At 35.1% G+C, this 21,286-nt stretch overlaps 1 protein-coding gene across 4 annotated transcripts in view; it reads left to right on the plus strand.

Moving 5' to 3' along the window:
• The first annotated feature begins 2,025 nt into the window (after nt 1-2,025).
• LOC131035922 (uncharacterized) overlaps nt 2,026-21,286 on the plus strand; it is a 284,939-nt gene continuing 265,678 nt past the window's right edge. The window contains exons 1-3 of one of the 4 annotated variants that reach the window (XM_057967692.2): nt 2,026-2,118; nt 2,341-2,510; nt 3,038-3,087. In XM_057967692.2, coding sequence (XP_057823675.2) covers nt 2,382-2,510; nt 3,038-3,087 — 179 coding nt within the window. In that variant the 5' untranslated portion in view covers nt 2,026-2,118; nt 2,341-2,381. Of the gene's footprint in view, nt 2,266-2,340; nt 2,511-3,037; nt 3,088-21,286 lie in introns of all 4 variants that reach the window. The other 3 variants (XM_057967691.2, XM_057967693.2, XM_057967690.2) reach the window with 3 other exon arrangements.

The following is a 21,286-nucleotide window of genomic DNA, read 5'->3' on the forward strand; positions in this document are numbered from 1 at the left end:
TTCCAACCCTCATGATAAAAATGGTTTAACCTGAAGTTCATAATCTGAGCATGTAGGTTACTATTTGCTCCCACCACAAATCCCAAATGATGCAAAAAATTACTTCCCATTGAAAAGTGGGACCCCTTCAAATAAACCACTGTTAAATTTCCCTCTGTTTCACCACTGAGGGGCCCAATGATGGTTTGATGTTTTATTGGTTAAACCAGGTGAAGTTCGTGTACAGTTGTGTTATTGAAAACCAATTTTGTTTTACTCCAAACAAAAGCAAAATGCACGGACAAAAGGTTGAAAGATGAAGGCATGAAAATAAAATAAAATAGGGAGACCGATATTGGCACACCTTGTCACTGTCTGGGCCCAACAGATACTTTGGGAGTTTGAACAAACTTTATGTATTATATTGTGGTTGGGGCCCTTCTCTGTCGGTTCCCAAAATCCTGTGTTTTGAGCCAGTCTCCCACTCTGGTAAATCTTCCTGCACTCTGTCTACCACTGTCTGCTTGCCCTGACTACTACCATCTAAGTGGGCGCCACCCCGTTGAAGATCACAGTCTGAAAAGAGCAAAATAATATTGCCAAAAGAGAAGTAGAGAAATATATATGTCCACTCCTCCTTGCTGTAACCTTCCTTAAGACAAAGTCTGCGAATTTACTGTAAAAATCTCTGTATGATTTTGTATAAAACGGATACAATGTTTTGTCTATGCTTCTACAATTTCCGTATATATGCCCACCAAAGCATTCCAAGTACAATATTGTTACGCTTTGATGGATGTCCATACCCTACTAGAAAGCTCCCATTTTCGCATGGGCAGGGAAGATGTTAAATTAAATACAACTACCAATTTTATGTACTTGAAGGTTTCCAAAGCCTTGCAACAAAATCATTTTGTGAATCTCCTGCAACCGTGGCATTCCCTTAGGTCACATCACTTTCAAGCATTTCATCGAACAATTCACGTTTATTTCCTGTGCTTTCACATTTTGCATACATGTTTACCACAACAGTAGCAACTACAACATCAAACAAAATGTATGTACCCTGTTCCAAAAGTTGTCGAGTCTCTCTTCACACCTGCCAATTACATTTGCTTGAATGTTTCAAAAGTCTTTACAACAAAACCGTTTTGTGCATGTCCTACAATCATGGCATTTGGTGAAACAACTCATTTGCCTTGTCTTTGCTTACAATGTTTGGAAGCATATCTACTAGACCATTTTTGACAAAATGCCCCTATCTTTTTTATGTTTTAGAGCTCCCATTTTGGCACATAATGAGAATATACTAGCAAATGGAAACACCGCCTCCAACAACACCATCTCTTGCACAAAAGCTAAAACAAAACACTTCATACACAAAATTTTGGTACCAATATAAAACATCTCAACAGGAACTTGACGCTTTGCGTCTCTTGTTAATATTGACAAATCAATCACTCTACCAATATTACTTTGAAACTACAAGGAACCATTTAAGTTCCTTATTGAGGATTGGTCCAATGTTCTCCACCATGTAGGCTGCAAGTTCAAGGATGGTAGCTAGGGGTGGCTTTTCTTTAATTTTTGTTGTCGATGTTGTTAATGTTGTTTCTGGTTGAAGAAGGTCCTCTTTTAAGATTGTTACTTATTTTGATACTGTTTATGTTTATGTTTATGGCTGTAGGTGGCCTGGTTTAAGACTTTCAATAGGATTGATAGATAGTTGGACAATAGTCCAAAGATATTAGCTATTTTATATGTGTTGATAGGTAGTTTTTTTAATTTTAGCTAGCTGTTAATGTGTTGCTAATGTTCCTTTTATTTACCTTATGTCCACTATATTGTTGTTATAAGGACAACACCCTTATTTTACTGCTTTTTAATATAAAAACAATTTTAATTCAAAATAGCAAACATATTATCATATTTACAAAATATAAAAGATTGACAAATTAATCATTCTAACAATATTACTTTAAAACAACAAGCATATTATCATATCTCACAAAATATAGAAGAAATCTTAAGTGAAAAAAAAAATATTATAAAAAATCAGCCCTCGTTAAAGTGTTTTTTCAGCGCACAAAAAGAATATGACATTAGAAGTAGAGTGACATTTAATGAAATCCATACCAGGTATGGAGGCATCTTACAAATTGATAAATTAAGTATGCAAAGAAAATTTCAAACTATATTAGAACTTTATTTTGGGGTTGGCATGCTCATCTTAGATTTGCTAGATATCAAAGCTATAGTAAATCATTCATTCACCAGCAAGAATCGGTTAGTTAGTTTCTATTTGTTTTTTATTATTTTACCGTATTTCCTCCAGAAGCCTTTGACTAACTATAACTACAGAGAATAACAGAAAATAATCCTGTGAAACAAACAAGCCAGCCATGGGTTTGCACAATCCACCCGAAGTTCCAATGGAACTTCATAGGCAAAATCGAACAAACCTAGTGAACGCCATGCGTCGACATCTTCAATCTGAAGGTCTCCCTGTTAATGGCGTTGTTTTGTTGCAGGTACTGTTCCTTAAACTTATATATTTACTAATCAAGTGAGGCTTTTACAGTGCACTTCATTTTTTTTCAATAGATAAATTTTTTTAGAAGATCATTCACTTTTTCCTAATAATTAAGTTTAAGTTTCCATAGAATCGTTCACTATTTGGAATAATCAAATGAATGGTTTAGATGGTCCTTCGCCTGTTCGAAAAATCAGAGTCAAGACTCTTGTGTCTTGATAAGAATCGGATAAAATTACCGTGGGCTTGATTTCATTTCCATTCTTTCAATCCCACAAGCTTTTTTAACTATTTGATATATATGTTCTTTTAACGTCTAGAAAGGTGCTTTATCTGCAAGCTAAATGAGGGTTTTACAGTGCTCCTCATTCACATAGATATTGAAATCAGACCAAATTGTCAAAGGCCCAATCTAAAATATATGTTTAAATCCTAAGCTTTGATTGTTATTTGGTTTATTTTGTTATTTTTTTCTCAAAATCTGTATCATATGGAAATGAAATCATGTATTTGTTTCGTATGTAGGGAGGTGAGGAGCAAACACGGTACTGTACAGACCATGCCATTCTATTTAGGTATGTTTACAGGCTACACTACACATACTTAAAGAAAGGAAGAACTCATCATTTATCTTAAATTTAATAATGGGTTAATAATGGGTCATAAAATGTGATCAGAAATGTGAGTTTCTCAATTTGTCAGGGCATTCTATTTTTTTGTTATAGGTATTTTTGGGACCAAAGGTGTAATTTGAGAAAAAATCACCAAATTAGACGAACTCTCCTAATTTCAAGAATGAAATGAGGTTCTACCATTTTGACACCTTACCCTAGAGGTATACAAGATCATAAGCTTCATTTATTTTCAGTTTTTAAGATTCAATCTACATAATGTTTGCAATAGACTGAAATCGATCTTGTTTCAAACAGTCAAGAGCATAAAATACAATATTCCTGCAGTCTGGCCCAAATCATCTGAGACCTGCATTTTTAGCCATACTAAATCAGTCTGAAATTCTGAATCTGTCCTGACGCCTTTTTAAGTTGTGCCATCTAACTGCTCTGATTATATATATATATATGCTTGAACTGGACTTTCCATCCAAAAGATTGGGTTCCCTTCAATATGTAACTGGATCTCCAAAATTAATATCTATGGTCGATAGCATCATCGATGCCTGATTTACATCAAAGTTTTAAAACTTGGACTCGCCACGGACTCGGCAAACCAAAAATTTGGACTCGGACTCGGACTTGTGAAAGACTTGGCAAAAAAAAAACCGTAGTTTTACAAAAACAACATAAAGAAATTAATGCATTTATAGAACATAAGAGCCATAATTGAAACATTACACATGTCATATGATCTACAAACACGCAATATTTGAAATTTCATCATTCATACTCATAGTTTCAACTCTAAAATGTATAATAGCAGCATAAGTTTATAAATGTTTACAAAATTACATATAATGATATGTCCAACTCCAAATGTGAAAAACAACAATGAATAAACTAAAGAGAAGACTACATCTTCCTCTTTGTATTTCTCCTAATATAGCTCAATTTTTCTGATTTTATCTTTTTTCCTCTCCTCCTTCAAACCCTACAAACCTGTTATAACCAAGCAAAAATGCCAAATGAGGGTGAAAAACAAACAAACTGAGTTTTATTGTTTGAATGGCATGTTTTTTGGGCTACGCGAGTCCATATGAAAGACTCGCGAGTCCTTGCAAAAGACTCGCGAGTCTTTCATATGGACTCACCAGGACTCATCTCGCGAGTCCTTGGCGAGTCGACTCGTGGCTCCCATGGACTCGCGAGTCCGTGGCGAGTCCAGGTGTCTTAAAACTATGATTTACACATTATCATAGGATATCAAAAGTTAAATAGCTAATGTTCAAGGGATGATACAGCTATTTAGGAACCAATAGGTCAACAATAGATGAACTTAAATGAGGCTGCAGATTATAATTTTATAAATCTATTGTCAGGAATTCAAAATTGAAAGCAACATTATTTATCAGATAAACCACAAAAAATTTAAATGCTGTTTGGAAAGAACAATAGGAAACCCTCTAATGCATATACTTACATTATAAATGCCAACGGAAAAAATTGTACTTCCAACTAACTAGCAACATAGCTTATCTTCAAGGGATTCAACAATTTAAGTACCAATAGTTTAACAATAAATTACTTGAATAAGACTATAGAATATAAGTTTATTGTGAGGAATCTACATCAGAAAATATTAAATGTCTGCAAAAAATTACATAAAACTCATATAAATTCATGTACTAAAATTAAAGGAAAACCCTTACAAATAGTGCCAACACTATACTACAGAAAACTAGTCTTCTCACTTGTTGGGACAAGAATATCTAACTTTCCCATTTTGGATAGAAATAAAGCTTTTAGCCTTTTACAGAGTACAAACAATAGAGAATTCTTCATCTTAAAAAAATGATAGGGTTAAGAAAAATCATAGAAATTTAGAGTAAGTTAATTCAATTTTCAATCTTGGAATGCCAGTTTAGTTAAAAAAATGCATTTCTTAATGTTTGTCCCTATGAATCTAAGGTATAGCATACAAACTGCATAAAAGGAAGTATGCAATGCACAGGCTCAAAAATGAGTATGGTAGTGATTGGACAAACTTGCAATAGATAGTAGCTTAGGAACGATTTGTATTGTTAAATAGTAAACTATAACAATCTCCTTTACTTAACAAGAATTTGGACCCAATTTTCATTTCCATTAACCATTAAGATGTGCAGCTTTGTGGAAGCTGTATTATGCGTTAGGATGATTGACTTGAATAAATCTATCTAGACTCAGCTTTTATTTTTCATAAGACACATGCTTGATCAAATGAACAATTGTAAGGAATGCAGAAGTGAGAATACCCATTTCTGAATGTTGGGTGATTGTAAAATTTTCTTGCAGATTGTTCTTGTGAAATAAATTGCATTTCATTCATCTCATTCTATGTTTTAGATTACCTCCTTGCTGGAATTTTGAAAAAATGTAGGCTTAGAGAATTCAGGTCCCAATTTTAAAATAGGAGATACCACTGAAATAACTAGATACATAAAAGATATGCCCAAACTAATACATACATTATAAGAATGGACATAATAAAAATGAAAAACCCATTGTGAATCGGTATTTCCAAATAAAAATAAGACCTGAAAGATCAAATGGAAATGAAAGATACAAACATAATCACTAATTAATTAGTAATATTTTTACCTTATGGGAAGGGTAAGGGTAGCCAAAGGGAAAGGCATCCATAGTGTAAGAGGGGCTGTTTAAGGTAGACAGCTGAGGATAGATAATCTTGGTGCTCTATTGTACGAGGGACTGTGTTTGTTCACATGAACCTGAATATATATGCTTGCAAACTGCAAAAACTATCTACATTGTTGGGTTCCAAGTATTTGTATTTTTAAGATACTATCTACGTTTTCATGAGTCTAATTACTAAACTCTTGAGAGGCTTTATGTATTTTTGCAAAGAGGCGCTTAAGAGTAGAAGATAGATTATTTGTTTTCCTATGAACCTAACTAGGTGTGTGCCATCCTATGTAGATTGAGCTAGATTAATATCATGATCCTATTGTTTATATCATACTTGCTAGATTTTTTGTTTGGCGAGTAACTCGTCGAAAATCTTTTCAAGTTTTTTTTTGGTGAGCTTTTGACAAGTACTCATCTAGTTTTTGGCGAGTTTTCTTCAAAAACTCGGCAAGTCCGAGCTATTAATTCAGTGAGTTCTTATCCAAAAAAAAAAGAAGTTTTTTAAAAATATTTTAATAAAACAAATATGCTAAATACCTAATTTCTCCCTTAAGTGATTAAATTGTGAAAATGGTGTGCAACATGAAGTTTTGTGTAGTTTCAAAGGCCTTAATTTGGGCTTGGTGGCAAGGGCTTTGCCGCTCAACCCTACCCTATATTGCGTTAGGGAATGCAGTAAGGGTGCTGTCCCTAGACCCCATGAGGGGTGTTGCCCCTCAACCCCGTTGGCTCCTTGACCTTTTTGGGGACATTACCCCCAAACCCCCACAAGGGGCATTGCCCCTCAACTTTGCTGGGGCATCACTCCCAGACGCCCATGAGGGGTGCTGCCCCTCAACTACATTGGGTTCTCCACTCCCATATCCCCACTGGTTATTGGTATCTTTTGTCATATAAGAAATTTGATTACAATGAGGGGATTTGGGACTGTAGATTGGAATCAACAACTTGGACAATTATCTTTATCACTATCTTAATATCAATGATGAATGATGAAGTATCATGCTATCAGTATCAAAGATTCAAATGTCATTATTATTATTAAATACAATATAATCTTCAACTTTACACAAGAAAGGTAGAGGACAAATCAAAAGATGTTATTGATTTAGATGACATTGATCCTTATAGTGATTGGACAAGGAAAGATGAGGAGGCCCTATTGTTTATTGTAGATGAGATTCTTGATTTTAAGAGGCAGACAATGGAGGATTTGGCTGCATCAAAATGAGCTATTAGATTTTCATTGGATGACATTGATGAGGTGGAGGAGGAGTAAGGCCATTGATCCTTATAGCGATTGGACAAGGAAGGATGATGAGATCCTATTATTTGTTGTAGATGAAATCCTTGATTTGAGAGGCAGACAATGGAGGATGTGGCTGCATCAAAATGAGTTACTAGATTATCATTGGATGACATTAATGAGGTAGAGGAGGAGCAATTGCCATCTATCAATAGGATGGAGGTCGAGTTGGAGCCACAAACATCAATGTTGAACAAGGAGCAGCAAGAGAGTGCAAGGATTAGAACCTCTCCCCAAGTAGAGGAAGATGTAAAATGTTGTAATGATTTTCAAAGGTAGTTATCATAAATTTATAATAGTTGCCCACTAACTATTGTATCGAGATTCCATATGATGATGTGATTTCATACTCAATTGTGTATTCAAATGAATCAAATTTAATAGAAAACACTTGTGTACTCATTGGATGCATTTTTAATTGAATTGAAAAAAATGTGTTCTTACAAAAATTTAATCAATTTTTTAAGTTGTCAAGTTGCAAATTTTGGGTCTGTCAAGTATTTGTGGAGTCGGAGTCTGCCAACTTTGGTTTATATTATCAAATGGCAACTCAATCATGAGTGTTAAGTCTCACCTATCTATGATACTTGTGGAGATGCTCACATTTAGCTCCTTTCTTCGAGGGCACATACGTTAATCATAATCTTTTAACAATGTATAATAACATATTTTTCTTTCTTGCATATAAACAACTGTGGAGTGTCCCACCATGTCTATGCTATTAGAGATAAAGTTGTAATGAAAAATACGAAAAATAGTAAAAGGTTAATTGTAAAGCTTAGTAAGATAAATCATCACAAAACACTTTCTAGACTAGTTTTCTTGTCTCAAAAAAACTCAAAATGACAAGAAACATAAGGGGTCCAAATTCCTCTCTTAAAAAGGGGTTACATGGAGTCGTTATAGGAACTATTTTCATGGACTAGGGGGATCCATGAGAAGAAGAAAATTATGCTACAGGATAATTTAAAATCTTGTGCTAGAAAATAAGAGCCCTACTTTTTAGATTTTACATTTAATGGGGTGTCTTTGAGGTGGGGCAGAATGTTTCCCTCATCTGCTTCGTAAATTTTGCTGCCATTTATCTATAATTGTTTAAATCCCTGTCAATAATTTTTAAGATTTAGTTATATAATTGTTAGATTTAACTTTCCTTCTTGCTAAAAAAAATGATTTTTAGACCAACTTACTAAAATTTTGTAGTTTTAAATTTTAAGCTTGCTCATTATTAATTTATTACAAAATCCATGAAACATAAAAGCTCCTAAAAATTCTCAGCAACACCTGCCAAGATATTTTGGAGAACCTCCTCCATAAGATCAGAACCTTAGCAACCAATAAATGGGTAACAAGTCACCAAGAATTAAATTACCAATAGCTTGTATAGCAGACCAACCTACAAGAATTAAACAATTGAAGAAGCATTCAAGATGCCTGCAAAATAGCAAAATACAAGACGACTACTCTTGACAATGATATTATGAATATATAAACCACCCCATGTTGGTAATCAAAACACTATAGGTTTAGACTAAAGGAGCTGGGAAGATCATTATCAAACCACATTCAAAGAAATATATTCCTTGACTCACTGGCTTGAGGAACTACAAATTTGGGACAACAACCGGAAGCAACCAACAACTTGGAGCACCCAACCCTCTCAGTAACCCTTCAAAAATATTCAACAGTATTCTTTTGATCAATACAGGGAGAACTCACCCTTCAAAAATATTCAACAGTATTCTTTTGATCAATACAGGGAGAACTCCTCAAAGCCTTGTGAATTGCAGAATAAGTCCTCTTAAGGGTGATAGGCAAGTAATACCCTTCCTTGATGTGCTACCACAAAAGTAACCCCTCATTTCCTAGGAGCCCTTTAGAAAACCAAAACTTAGTAGAACAACCGCTACTTAGATTCAGGGCCTTATTAGTAACCAAAGATTCCATCAAATGGATTTGTAGGTTGAAAAGCACCCCCTCTCTTGCATAAGCAATATGTCTCCTCCTAAACTTTCATACCAACTCCGATGCCCTTTAGATTATCATCAAACCAAATATGGGTGAGCCACCAGGTTTGACGTTAAAAGTACCAAACATAATATCTAATGAATGCATGCCATTCCAACCAGACTTTCCCTTAGGAGCTCATAAGGCAATATTATATCTAACCAAAATCATTCTTCCATTTTTGGCTTTGGTTGGAGTGTATACATTCAAACACACTCTAAGTAAGGTCACAAGCTAAATAATACTTAGTGTGTTTGAAACTTTGAACGCATATGCTCCAAGCAAAGCCAAAGGTATATTTTCTTTAGCTTCCTTGACAATGTAATCCCACCAGTTTCAGAGAATTTTATGTTTGCACAAACCAAAATATATCATAAATCTATAATTATTTTAATGAAATTTAGAAACAAGCTAAATAATACTTAGTGTGTTTGAAACTTTGAATGCATACACTCCAACCAAAAGTGTGTTTGAAACTTCGAATGCATACACTCCAACCAAAGCTAAAGCTATATTTTCTTTAGCTTCCTTGCCAAAGTAATTCCATCAGTTTCATAGAATTTTATTTTGTTTGCAAAACCAGAATGTATCATAAATGATAAATCAATAATTATTTTAATAAAATTTAGGAAAATTGAACTCATTGAAGAAGTATCAATTTTCAATAAATCAAAAGGCTAAAGGTGATTGGAAATTCTTAAATTAAAATTTAATATCTTGAAAAAAAAGTACCATTGCCTGCTGGTTTGTTTGTAAATCTGCTATTGCTACATTCCACTTCTTTGAATCAGGGAAAAATATATCAGTCTATCTGCAGACAGGTATATATTTCTCCACATGATTTTCTAACATGGATCTTATCACTCGTTTTCCCTATTTACAACCTCATAAAGATAACCCACGGGTGCCTATTGCTTAGAATTCTCAACCCCTGGACTAGCAGTTTTGAGATTTGCACAATCCAATGCTTAATGAGCCAAAAACACTCAAAAAATAAGATACGAGATGTTTAGCTCATCCATGTAAATGGAAAACTTGAATTATATCTAGCCACTCCAAGGAAAGAATATTCATTATAGTGTGATCTTTTGTGTTAAAAAAAATTGAAGGAAAGAACGCAGGTGGCAAATCTATTCACACCTGGGTTAAGAAGCTCTATTTTGTCAGTGAATGCCCTGATCATGTTTAAGAACTCTAGTATCGTTATGTTACATGTATAAATATGTGTGTGTGTGTGTGTGTGTGTGTGTGCTCACACACAGTGTATGTGTATGCGTATGTGTATGTATATGCACACACACACACACATTATATATATTTGGTGATATTGGAACTTTAACACAGAATGTCATGCCCTGCCTGAGAGTAGGGATTCATAAACACAACTCGCAGCATCAGATATAAAGCATGAGCAATTGACTGATTGAAACGAGGGCTGACTCAAAGTAAACAAATAAATAAATTATTTGTGACTATTATAGGGCCGATAAGCAAATAAATAAAATTTAGGGCTGAGCAGGATTAATTATGGTTAAGGTGTCAATTAATTGATGCAACATTTGCATAATAATCATTTCTTTAAGGGCCGACCTGTCTATGTGGAGCACCACCTTTGGAAAGAACAGAATAAAATAAAATAAAATAAAATCTATATATAAACAAGGCCGATCCTCTTAGAAAGGTCACCTCATTTGGGCGAAGGGGTGTTTTGAAAGCTATATATACAAGTTGTGTGGGGTAATCAACAGATATCTACCCCCATCTATTGCAGAATTGAGAGCAGATTAACTAAAAGCAGAAATAGCAGGAGTCCAATCAGCATTGACACTCATCCAAAGAGCAGAAGTCAGCAGCCAAGAGGAAAAATGCATCTGATCAGATCTGCCTGATTTACAACAGCAGACTGAAATCATATATCCTGCAGTAATCTTATATTCTACAAGTATAGTGGTATGAATGAAAGAATAGAATTGATACTCAACTCATATAATTGTGTGTGTGATAATATGAAATGTACACTTTATATTAGTAACCTCTTTATAACCCATTAAGAAATCATGTAGAGAAGAGAAGGAAATGCAAGAGAGGGAAAACTGATACGAGATCACCATCTAAGTAGGCCACCCTATGATGGATGACTATTGTGTTTGCCACATGTGGGCCAAGAGGGTATTAAGTCTGCCCTTGGGCTTAGATAGGAGGATTTCTGGGCACCCTATTGATTTCCTCTCCAACCTCTATGATGATTGATTGATGGAGAAGTCATAATTGTAAGCAGGTGAACAAGGTGACATGAATAGGAAGGGCAAGGATGAGCATTCCCACTAGGTAGGCCACCCCATGATGGATGAGTGAACTGTGACGTGTCTGCCACATGTGGACCAAGGGGGTATAAAGTTTGCTCTTGGGCGTAGTGTAAGGATTGCTTTGGGCCAACCTTTCATGCTTCCTCATCCAAACCCTATTATGGTTGAATACTAATAATGAATATAGATGTGACATGACTTATCTAATGGATCATGATGATTATTAATATATAAATATTTGTACTTATATGTTTGATCCCTAACCCTTGTAGAAATAATTGTTTTTATATATACGTACACGTCCCTGGTATTTTTTTAGGTGTCCTCGTCCTAGGGACATCCCGGAGACAAGGGACTCCTAGGGGACATTCCCATAAATTTGGCATATTGACAGTGAATTTTGACAATGAATTATATAACCAATTCAACTTTGACTCTCAATTTAACACAAATTTGGCATAAGAACTCGGCTAGTTCTTATATGTTAAGGTCTTATAATGTATATGCACATGTTTTATCCATGCTTTCATATGAATATTTTAAATTTCCCTGTGTATTTGAATTTTCCCTACTCTTATATAGTCGTCCCCAAAATTGGCAAAAAAAATCATCTCAGATATGCGTGCCCCCCGTCCCCTATCGTCCCCATCCCGGAAACTCGAGGTCACACACACACACATCGAACTTGGTTAGGACTCAACAATGGTGACTCGACTTGGGACTCAAGACTCGACAAAAAAAATCAGTGCAGACTCGACAAAGTGAAAAAACAAGAAATTTAGAGATTGTTAAGGATTTAAAACTTGTTTCATGCACCCTTTATTAAATAAACCTTAAAGACACAATAACATCATCAAATAGAAGCTAATTTGATCACATACACAAGTATACATTGATCACATAAGTATAAACACAAATTGTCGTTGAAGGAAATAGAAAACTTAGATATATAAATATTGTCAAATGTATACAAAACTCGTGGAATATGAAATCTACGACATCAAATGTTCCACACAAATATCAAAACAACAATTACAAGTCTATGGCTCAAAGGACCTTGCATCCTTCCTACGAAGGCATCTGAGGTAGGTCCTTGATGATTCAACAACCATAGTCTCTACCCGTGACTCCATGCCACCCTCACCAACATTAGCTGTGCCTGTGTCTGCTTGTGCTATAACCTCCTCCTTTGCCATGGCTACAGCCTCAACCTCTTTTTCTATCTAGTCAACCCAATCAAGGTCCTCGTCTCTAAAGATAGGATCCATAGCCCTAGTGATGCACTCAGATTCTGGATTGTAATGTCCCCACTTTGAAATATGATTTAATAATAAATAATAATAATAAAATTCAATTACAAAAGAATAAAAATAAAAATAAAATTAAAATACAAAATAATATAATTAAATATGATTAAAATTTGATTAAGTTAATGGATGGCCAAAAGGCATGAAATGATGAGTTGTGACTTACCCAAATATGAGGCATAAAAGGGAGAAGATAACTCATTTGAAGGGGGGGATAATTTGGGAATCAGAAGTGCAGATTTGATTTAGATAAGAAGAGCAATAGGGGGAATGACGTTAAGGGTCACCTCTAAGCACACCACCTCATATGTATGGCAGAGTCCACATGCGGCAAAAGGGGGGTGAAGGTGCTTTGCCTTTGGGCTTAGGAGAGTTAGACTTAGGACATCCTCTTGAGGCAATCTCCATCCTCTCTATGATAATGATGATGATGATGATGATGATTCATATAAGTACGAGAAGGTGACTCGATTGAGGGAGAACGATGTTAAGGACACCCTAACAAGTATGATTTGATTGAGGGAGAACGACGATCAGGACACCCTATCAAGTATGGTTAAGGGAGAACGGTTGTTGAGGACACCCTATTGAGTCATCCCTCACTCACTTGTTTGGGATACTTCTACTTATGATCCATGTTTCTTTACATTTATATTTATCTAGCTTTCCTTTACCTTATTAATCATAGTTAGCTCTCTTTGATTTATAAACATAGTTAGTCTTCTTGTTTACATAGTTAGCATTCCATCATTTTATCATGATCAATTCATTCTTTACTTAGTATGTTTGTAATTAATCACTTATATGTTATAATTTGTAGACTATTTCCTAACTTGTTGGAGGGTTTTACTATTAAGAGTTAAAGGTACTCCCTCTTGTAACCCTCCTTTAACAACTAAGAATTATAATCTATGGTAATTTATAAAAGGGACATTACAAACGGTATCAAAGCATGATCTTGCCATCCTAAAAGGTAAAAATGAATCAATGAATCACTCTAGTTAATGGGAAGTAATCTAAGAATATGTGTCTTCACGTGTATGCTTTGTGTTTCCATATATCGATGTGTATGCTTCATGTTTTTATGTGTATTCTCCGTGTTTGGCTCATACTTGATATGATTACTATAAACATATCCCTATCATCATGAGATTTCGATTGTTGGTTAATTTAGAATATGAGAATAATAAGAGGGAAACAAAGGGATATGAACTTGTTTAGGAAAGAACATTGCATTTAAGGTCATAAATGTGTGTCATGCTTCTAAGCCTCATATGTGCAAAGATTGGGTTAAAATCCGTCATTGCTTAAGAACAAGCAATTTCGGGAAGGGTGGACTGTAATGTCCCCACTTTGAAATATGATTTAATAATAAATAATAATAATAAAATTCAAATACAAAAGAATAAAAATAACAATTAAATTAAAATATAAAATAATACAATTAAATATGATTAAAATTTGATTAAGTTAATGAATGGTCAAAAGGCATGAAATGATGAGTTGTGACTTCCCCAAATATGAGGTATAAAAGGGAGAAGAGAACTCATTTGAAGGGGGGTATAATTTGGGAAGTGCAGATCTTATTTAAATAAGAAGTGCAGATCTGATTATGAAAGGTTGTGTCCCTTTGAAAGGACATAAATAATGAAAAGTTGCACTCTTTCGAAGAGTGCTAATGGTGAAAGGGTGTGTCTCTTGCCAAAAGGCACACATGATGAAGAGGTGTGACCTCTTCTCCACATTGATAGATATAAAGGAAGAAGAACATCAAAGAAAGCAGGTGGAACTCACAGCAAGGAACTCTCTGTCATATCCATGTTTAAGACCTTAAGACATTCTGGTACGTGATCCTGTGCACCATATTTCTACAACATTCTTTGCATACTAATGTCTGATAACAGTCCACTGTTATGTACATTTACAAATCATACTTTAGAGTTGTTCATGGATATATATTCTGGAAAAAGTGATGAAATATGATGCTTTGCATACATACATACATAGATACATACATACATTACGTATGTATGTATGTTATGGTTTGTTTATTATCAGACATGGTAGAAGAAGAATGATTGCAATAGGGGGAATGAGGTTAAGGGTCACCTTTAAGCACGCCACTTCATATGTATGGCAAAGTCCACATGAGGCCAAAGGGGGGCGAAGGTGCTCTGCCTTTGGGCTTAGGAGGGTTAGACTTAGGACACCCTATTGAGGCAATCTCCTACCTCTCTATGATGATGATGATGATTCATATGAGTAGGAGAAGATGACTTGATTGAGGGTGAACCTATCAAGTATGGTTAAGGGAGAACGGTTGTTGAGGACACCCTATTGAGTCATCCCTCCTCACTCACTTGTTTGGGATACTTCTACTTATGATCCATGTTTCTTTACATTTATATTTATCTATCTTTACTTTACCTTATTAATCATAGTTAGCTCTCTTTGATTTATAAATCATAGTTAGTCATCTTGTTTTACATAGTTAGCATTCCATCATTTTATTATGATCAGTTCATTCTTTACTTAGTATGTTTGTAATTACTCACTTATATGTTATAATTGGTAGACTATTTCCTAACTTGTTGGAGGGTTTTACTATAAAGAGTTAAAGGTACTCCCTCTCGTAACTCTCCTTTAATAACTAACAATTATAATCTAGGGTAAACTAGGGTAATTTATAAAAAGGGACATTACATGGATTGACCTCATCTAGCATGATTGGGGTGTTGTCATGGTCCAAAACCCCTCTTTTTCTAATATGGAGGTTGTAATGAATAAACACTAGATCATTCAACCTCTCCATAGATGGTCTATTGTGTCTCTTGGAGTGTATGTGGCTATGTGCTCAAACATACTCCAATTGCGCTCACAACTAGATGCACTATACATTGTTGGTCCTCTGAAGATTTGGTGTTTTAGGACCAAACATTTGCCACCAGCTATCGGAGATGAGAATAAGGAAAAAAAATCAGTTTCATTTCCAACTTTAAGAAATTAAGTTTCAAGTTTATACATTTTTTTTTTTTTTGATCGGTAATTGGCCGAAGCCTGAATAGCTTTTGATCGGAGCTATGAACCAGTGGGGACACAGTAGGGGGCCCCATCCCCATTACATATCTTTGAATTATTATTATTATGTTTGATTAGATTGACCCCAAGACCTTCCCCATCCTATGGAAGGCCAAGAGTCACAGCTTAGAATTCCACTTCAGATGTCCCTATTGGGAATTGAACTTGGGTCTCCACAGTGAGAACAAAGTGTTTTAACTAGTTAAGCTCAACCCCTTGGACAAGTTTATACATTTATTAATGAATTGAATAATATAATATTTAAATTATGTGCTTAAAATATATTTTTTACCTGGCTGAATTTTTGTCTGATTGTCTTTGCAAATTCGACAAGAGGAGACCTCCCCTTGTGCATTAGAAAAGGCCTCAATCTCGTGGATTATAGTGCTACTATCACTAGGAGACCTCCCCTTGTGCATTAGTGCAAAACACCCGCTCTATCATTGAATAGAGCCCATAAAGAACTTCCTCATCTGCCTTGAAATTAGGCAGAAACAAAATGCCGGATTGAGGTAATAAGTGGCTGCATGGAGGGGCTTGTGAAGCTGGAGGTGCCATCTTCTATCAATGATCTCCCAAATGGGATGATACTTATTCTCATCTCCTCCATAGATGAATTTGATGGCCTCCTTGGTCCTATCCATGCCTTCATATATGTAGCCTAATGCAAGCTTCTCCCCATCAACAACTCATAGGAGAACTACCAAGGGCTCAATGAACTACAAATATTATGACACATTAACAATTATTTTAAATGTGAATGAAAATAAGCAAATAAAAAAAATATGAATAAAAATTATACCATAATGTATAATTTATAAAATTTTTACCTTCACAATCTTTGCACAAGGGGCCCAAAAGCCTGACTCATCCAAAAATGCAGTCTACCACATCAATCCCTGCAGTGGTTGTAGCATGGGGTGAGGAAGTCCACTCCTCACCAACAAACATATGCCTCAAAGCTGCCTTATTCTGAATCAAGGATTGTAATGTGATGAAATTGTGGCAAATCTAGTGATTCTAGGATGAGCCAATTCCTTTTGCCCTATGTATTGCTTCATTAGGCTAAGGACCCATGAATGATTGTACACAAATTTGGAAATGTTTTTTTGCCTTATCTACACATGTCCCGATCCATGCAAGCTTGCCAATATCCTACAATACGAGGTCAAGGCAATGGGCGACACATGGAGATCAAAATATAGATGGGTGTCTTTCCACCAAAAGTGTACTCGCAGCAACATAATTTGTTGCATTATCGGTCACCACTTAAACTACATTCTCCTCACACACCTCATGTATGACCTCCTCTATAGCCTCACATTTTTTGAATGTGCGGAAGCATTGATGGACTTCAGGAACATGGCGCCACCTGAAATTTGAAAATAAAGCAAAATCAATGATCATTCAGTAAATCATAAATTAAAAATATTAATCATTAAATCAAATTTAAATTATTCAATGCATTGAGGGAAGTGGAATGATCAATCACCTGCAAAAGAAACAAGAAATTTAGGAGTGTCCTATTTCTCCCGTCGTTCCAACCATTGGTCATGATGGTGCAACCCTTCTTGCTCTATATCTTGCATTGGTCATCTAATGTTACTTTTAGATCACCCACTGATTTTGTCTAAATTGGGCCACTTAAGTCAGATTTAGAAGGGGCTTTGAACCTTGCCCCACAAATAGCGATGGCATCAACCATGTTCTAACAACAAGGAGACCCATCACAAATAAATTAAATAAGTATGTCCAATAAAAATTCATTACACAAAGCAAACTAAAAAATTTAAAACAATCAAATAGAAAAGAATTACTTGGTTGCAAAGAATGGAACGGTGCAATAGTACTAAAATTGGCCAATTGCATGTCTAACTGCATCATGTAACTCCTTGTTCCAACCCATGCTCTCAAGGGAGGGTTGGGCACCAGGAGTAGTGTGTGGCTCAAAATATGAATCCATCCTAGATTTACGAACTCTAGGACTAATGCTAATACTCCCACTACCACGGGCAAAAACACTAGCAGAAGCAACAACACTAGCACTAGGACGATATGGAGGTATGGAAGAAGCCTCTCCAACACAAGCAATGCTCGCCAACTCCTTTTGTCTCTTCTTCATTTCCTTTTGCACTTCAAATGTTTCTTGTTGCCCTTGGCACTCACAAATAGCCTCAATAGGTGCTTTGGTGCAAGGGTCCGTGTTATGCCGGCAAGATGGTATTTCAATCTATTTATGCCTCCATGAAAATGTTTTTTGCAATAATTACATTCGGCCTCTCCTTTTTTTTGCCTAGGAAAATTTCTAGCATGTTTCCAAGTTGGATGTTTTCTACATGGGGTTGTTCTAGGACTAGACATTGTGAAAAATATGATTTTCAAAAGTTGAAGATTGCTGCAATAAGACATAATTACAAAAAATTGAACATTTATGCATTGCCATTTATAAACTAATACAAAAAAAACAATGTAATAGAAATGTTAAAAAAAACAAAAAACAATGTACATTATAGGGTTTGCAGTTTCCTTGAAAGGAAATGAATAGAAATTATTTAAAAAAAAAAATGTAATTTTTACTTAGAAAATGCTAAAAAAATTAAAAAATTCAATTTTACCTCATAGAACAAAGTTGAGTGTTACGCTGCCCCAATGTGATTTGTTGACGAATTTTTGGTCTCTCTCTTTGCTGGTTTCCCTACAATCCACTCTTGTTTTTCCTCACAACTCACTTTTCTCCTCCTATTTTACCAATACAATGAAATGAGCTCACTTTTAGGGTTGGGAAGGCAATAAGTAAAAAAATGCCTTAAATCAGTCTTTTTTATGTTTATTAACTTGCTGTTCGCCAGTCGAGTTCAGGCATTGGGACTTGCTGGGTCCAGGCCGAGTCCTCAGGTCCCAGGACTCGCCCAGGACTTGGATGAGCCTAAGTCCGGGCCTATATATATATATATATAGACACACACACACAATATTGTTAATATGATTGCAGGACCTACACTAGGATTTATCTTGCTTAAAGAATTTTAAATGGGAAAGTTATAACCCTAACTACTTTACACTTCTTATTTCAGTGCAATTTGTGATTCTAGGGAAAGATCTAGGATCATCCCAAAAGGGGACATTACATAGAAGTTTGCAAATATTTTTTAGGGTTAAATAAGTGCACATGGGATCCAGAGAAAGGCAGTGAATTTTTCCATAAGAAGTCTGCTCAAAGCCAAATGGTTTGCAGCATAAAGTTTAATCAATTCCTTAACATATTGTGGTCAATTCACATTCATTTCCTTGCCAAACATAACAAAAAGTGCGTGTGGTGGTTTTAATTTGTTAGATTGATTCATAGATTTGTGTTAGACAGTTTTGCTCTGTACAAGAAAATTGATCAATTCAGTCATTTCTATTTGTCAACCCATCAGGCGTAATAGTAAAACCTGTCCTTGCCCACTTATCATGATGCTCAACTTACATCTTGCTTTGCTTCTTTTAACACGTCTACATTTAGGCTTTTGTATGTAGAGGCTGAAATGCTAGGATTCACAATGATAAGTGCTTTAATCATTGCTTGTTAGTAGGGAAGTCTTGCAATATTGAAAGGGATGCTAGTTTAATATCAAAAATCAACTATTTGTCTTCTAGCTTTGCATGTGTATTTGTTTCTCATGCCATGCTCTTCAAAGTTGCCTAAGCTCTGTGGCATGGGGCAGAAGAAAGCATCCACATTATGACAGCTAATTTTAAATTTTAAATTTTGGGTAAGAAATAGAAGGCTTCAACATTATTATAATGCTGCTGTTGTGCATCATAACTATATATCCCTCTATATATTTTACTACATATAGATTTCTAAAGATACTTTTTATATGATTTAAAATTTAGAACATAACTTTAAAGTTTTAGGTCAGTAGTGGGGTTTAAATTTGACTCTTTTAGTCTCACTGTTATAATTTTACCAACCCTAATTCTATTCTTAATTTTTGTAGGTTAGGGCTTGGATTAAGGGACTTAAATATATATATATATATATATATATAGGTAAGGATTAAGTTATTTTTTTGTTTTGTTTTTTATTTTATTATGATACATATAGTCAGGGTTAGCGTTGGGAAAATTATAAATTATATAAAAGTTTTAAAGTCATTTTTTAATTTTTAAATCTGAATATTTTTTGTGGTTTGTGTAGAAGGATCATGCAATAGAACAAAATTTCATTCCTCCAAGGTTAGGAAATTTGAATTTAACACTTTAAATGTCACTTTATAATTTTACCAACCCGAACTCCAAACTAAAATTTATGTAGTTTTAAACTTTATTTTATTTTTACAATGTAGTTTTGTCTATTAACATGGTTAAAATTTTAAAATATGCCAATTATGACACAAGGTTAACAAATCAGCTTTAGTGGAGCAATTGGTGCCTACAACACACCACATTTGCATAGAAGAGGCAAAAATCATTGCAAACGAGATTGAAAAATGCCCAAACAAGATGGACTGAGCTCAAATCAATCTTGAAGGTCCATCATCCATGGACCTAGAAATGAACCTAACTCAATTATGTAATGTACCAACCCATTTATGAAATTTCTAGTTGTTTTCATCTTTTCTTTGGGAAAAATTGAACTGTTGGGATTATCTTATTAATTAATGTGTTGGTGGTCAAGTATTAAAAATAGGTCCAATCAATTAATTTAATTTTCATTTCTTTTTGGGCTAATTAGGGCAAGATATGGGGAATAATTACTTTTTAATTTTTAAATTGTTTTCATTTTTGGTAGGTCTGACTCCATGTACTTGTGATAGTTTCTATGTGAGGACGTGCCAATGTGTCAATGTGTCCATGTATACTTTGTACCTAGTATGAAGCTCAATCTACTGTCAGTCAGTCAGATTATGCAGCATTCACCACAGCTGGATGTCGTCTTCGGGTTGCACAAGTGCAACATTGTTGACAGGGAGACTCGCACTACAGTTGCAGTTGGTATTGAGGATCATGGTCTGTATAGACTTGTTGATTCTACTGGTTCTCAAGAACTCGCCATGGCAGCTAGGAGTACTTCCATCAACACTCTTTGGCATCAGCGATATGGGTATCTCAATGTCCACTATCTCTTAGTTGGTTCGAGAGGATCTAGTCGTAGGATTACCTGAGATTCAAACTCAGAATCATGTAGTTTGCGGAGCGTGTCAAGCTGGAAAGCAGCATAGGACTTCGTTTTTAGATGGAGATGCTTGGAGAGCATCCAAGGTCTTGCAACTCGTTCATGCGGACATCTATGGTCCCATGAACACTCCATTAGTCACTGGATGTAGGTATTTTCTATTATTCGTTGATGATTTTAGCAGACGCATGTGGGTTTATTTTCTTAAGCAGAAATCAGAAGTGTTCACCATGTTTCAGACGTTTAAGGCCTTAGTAGAAAAAGAGTCTAGCTGTCGGATAGTCACTCTTCGATCCGACAATGGAGG

The sequence above is a fragment of the Cryptomeria japonica genome, chromosome 3, assembly GCF_030272615.1.
Source record: "Cryptomeria japonica chromosome 3, Sugi_1.0, whole genome shotgun sequence".
Taxonomy (NCBI): domain Eukaryota; kingdom Viridiplantae; phylum Streptophyta; class Pinopsida; order Cupressales; family Cupressaceae; genus Cryptomeria; species Cryptomeria japonica.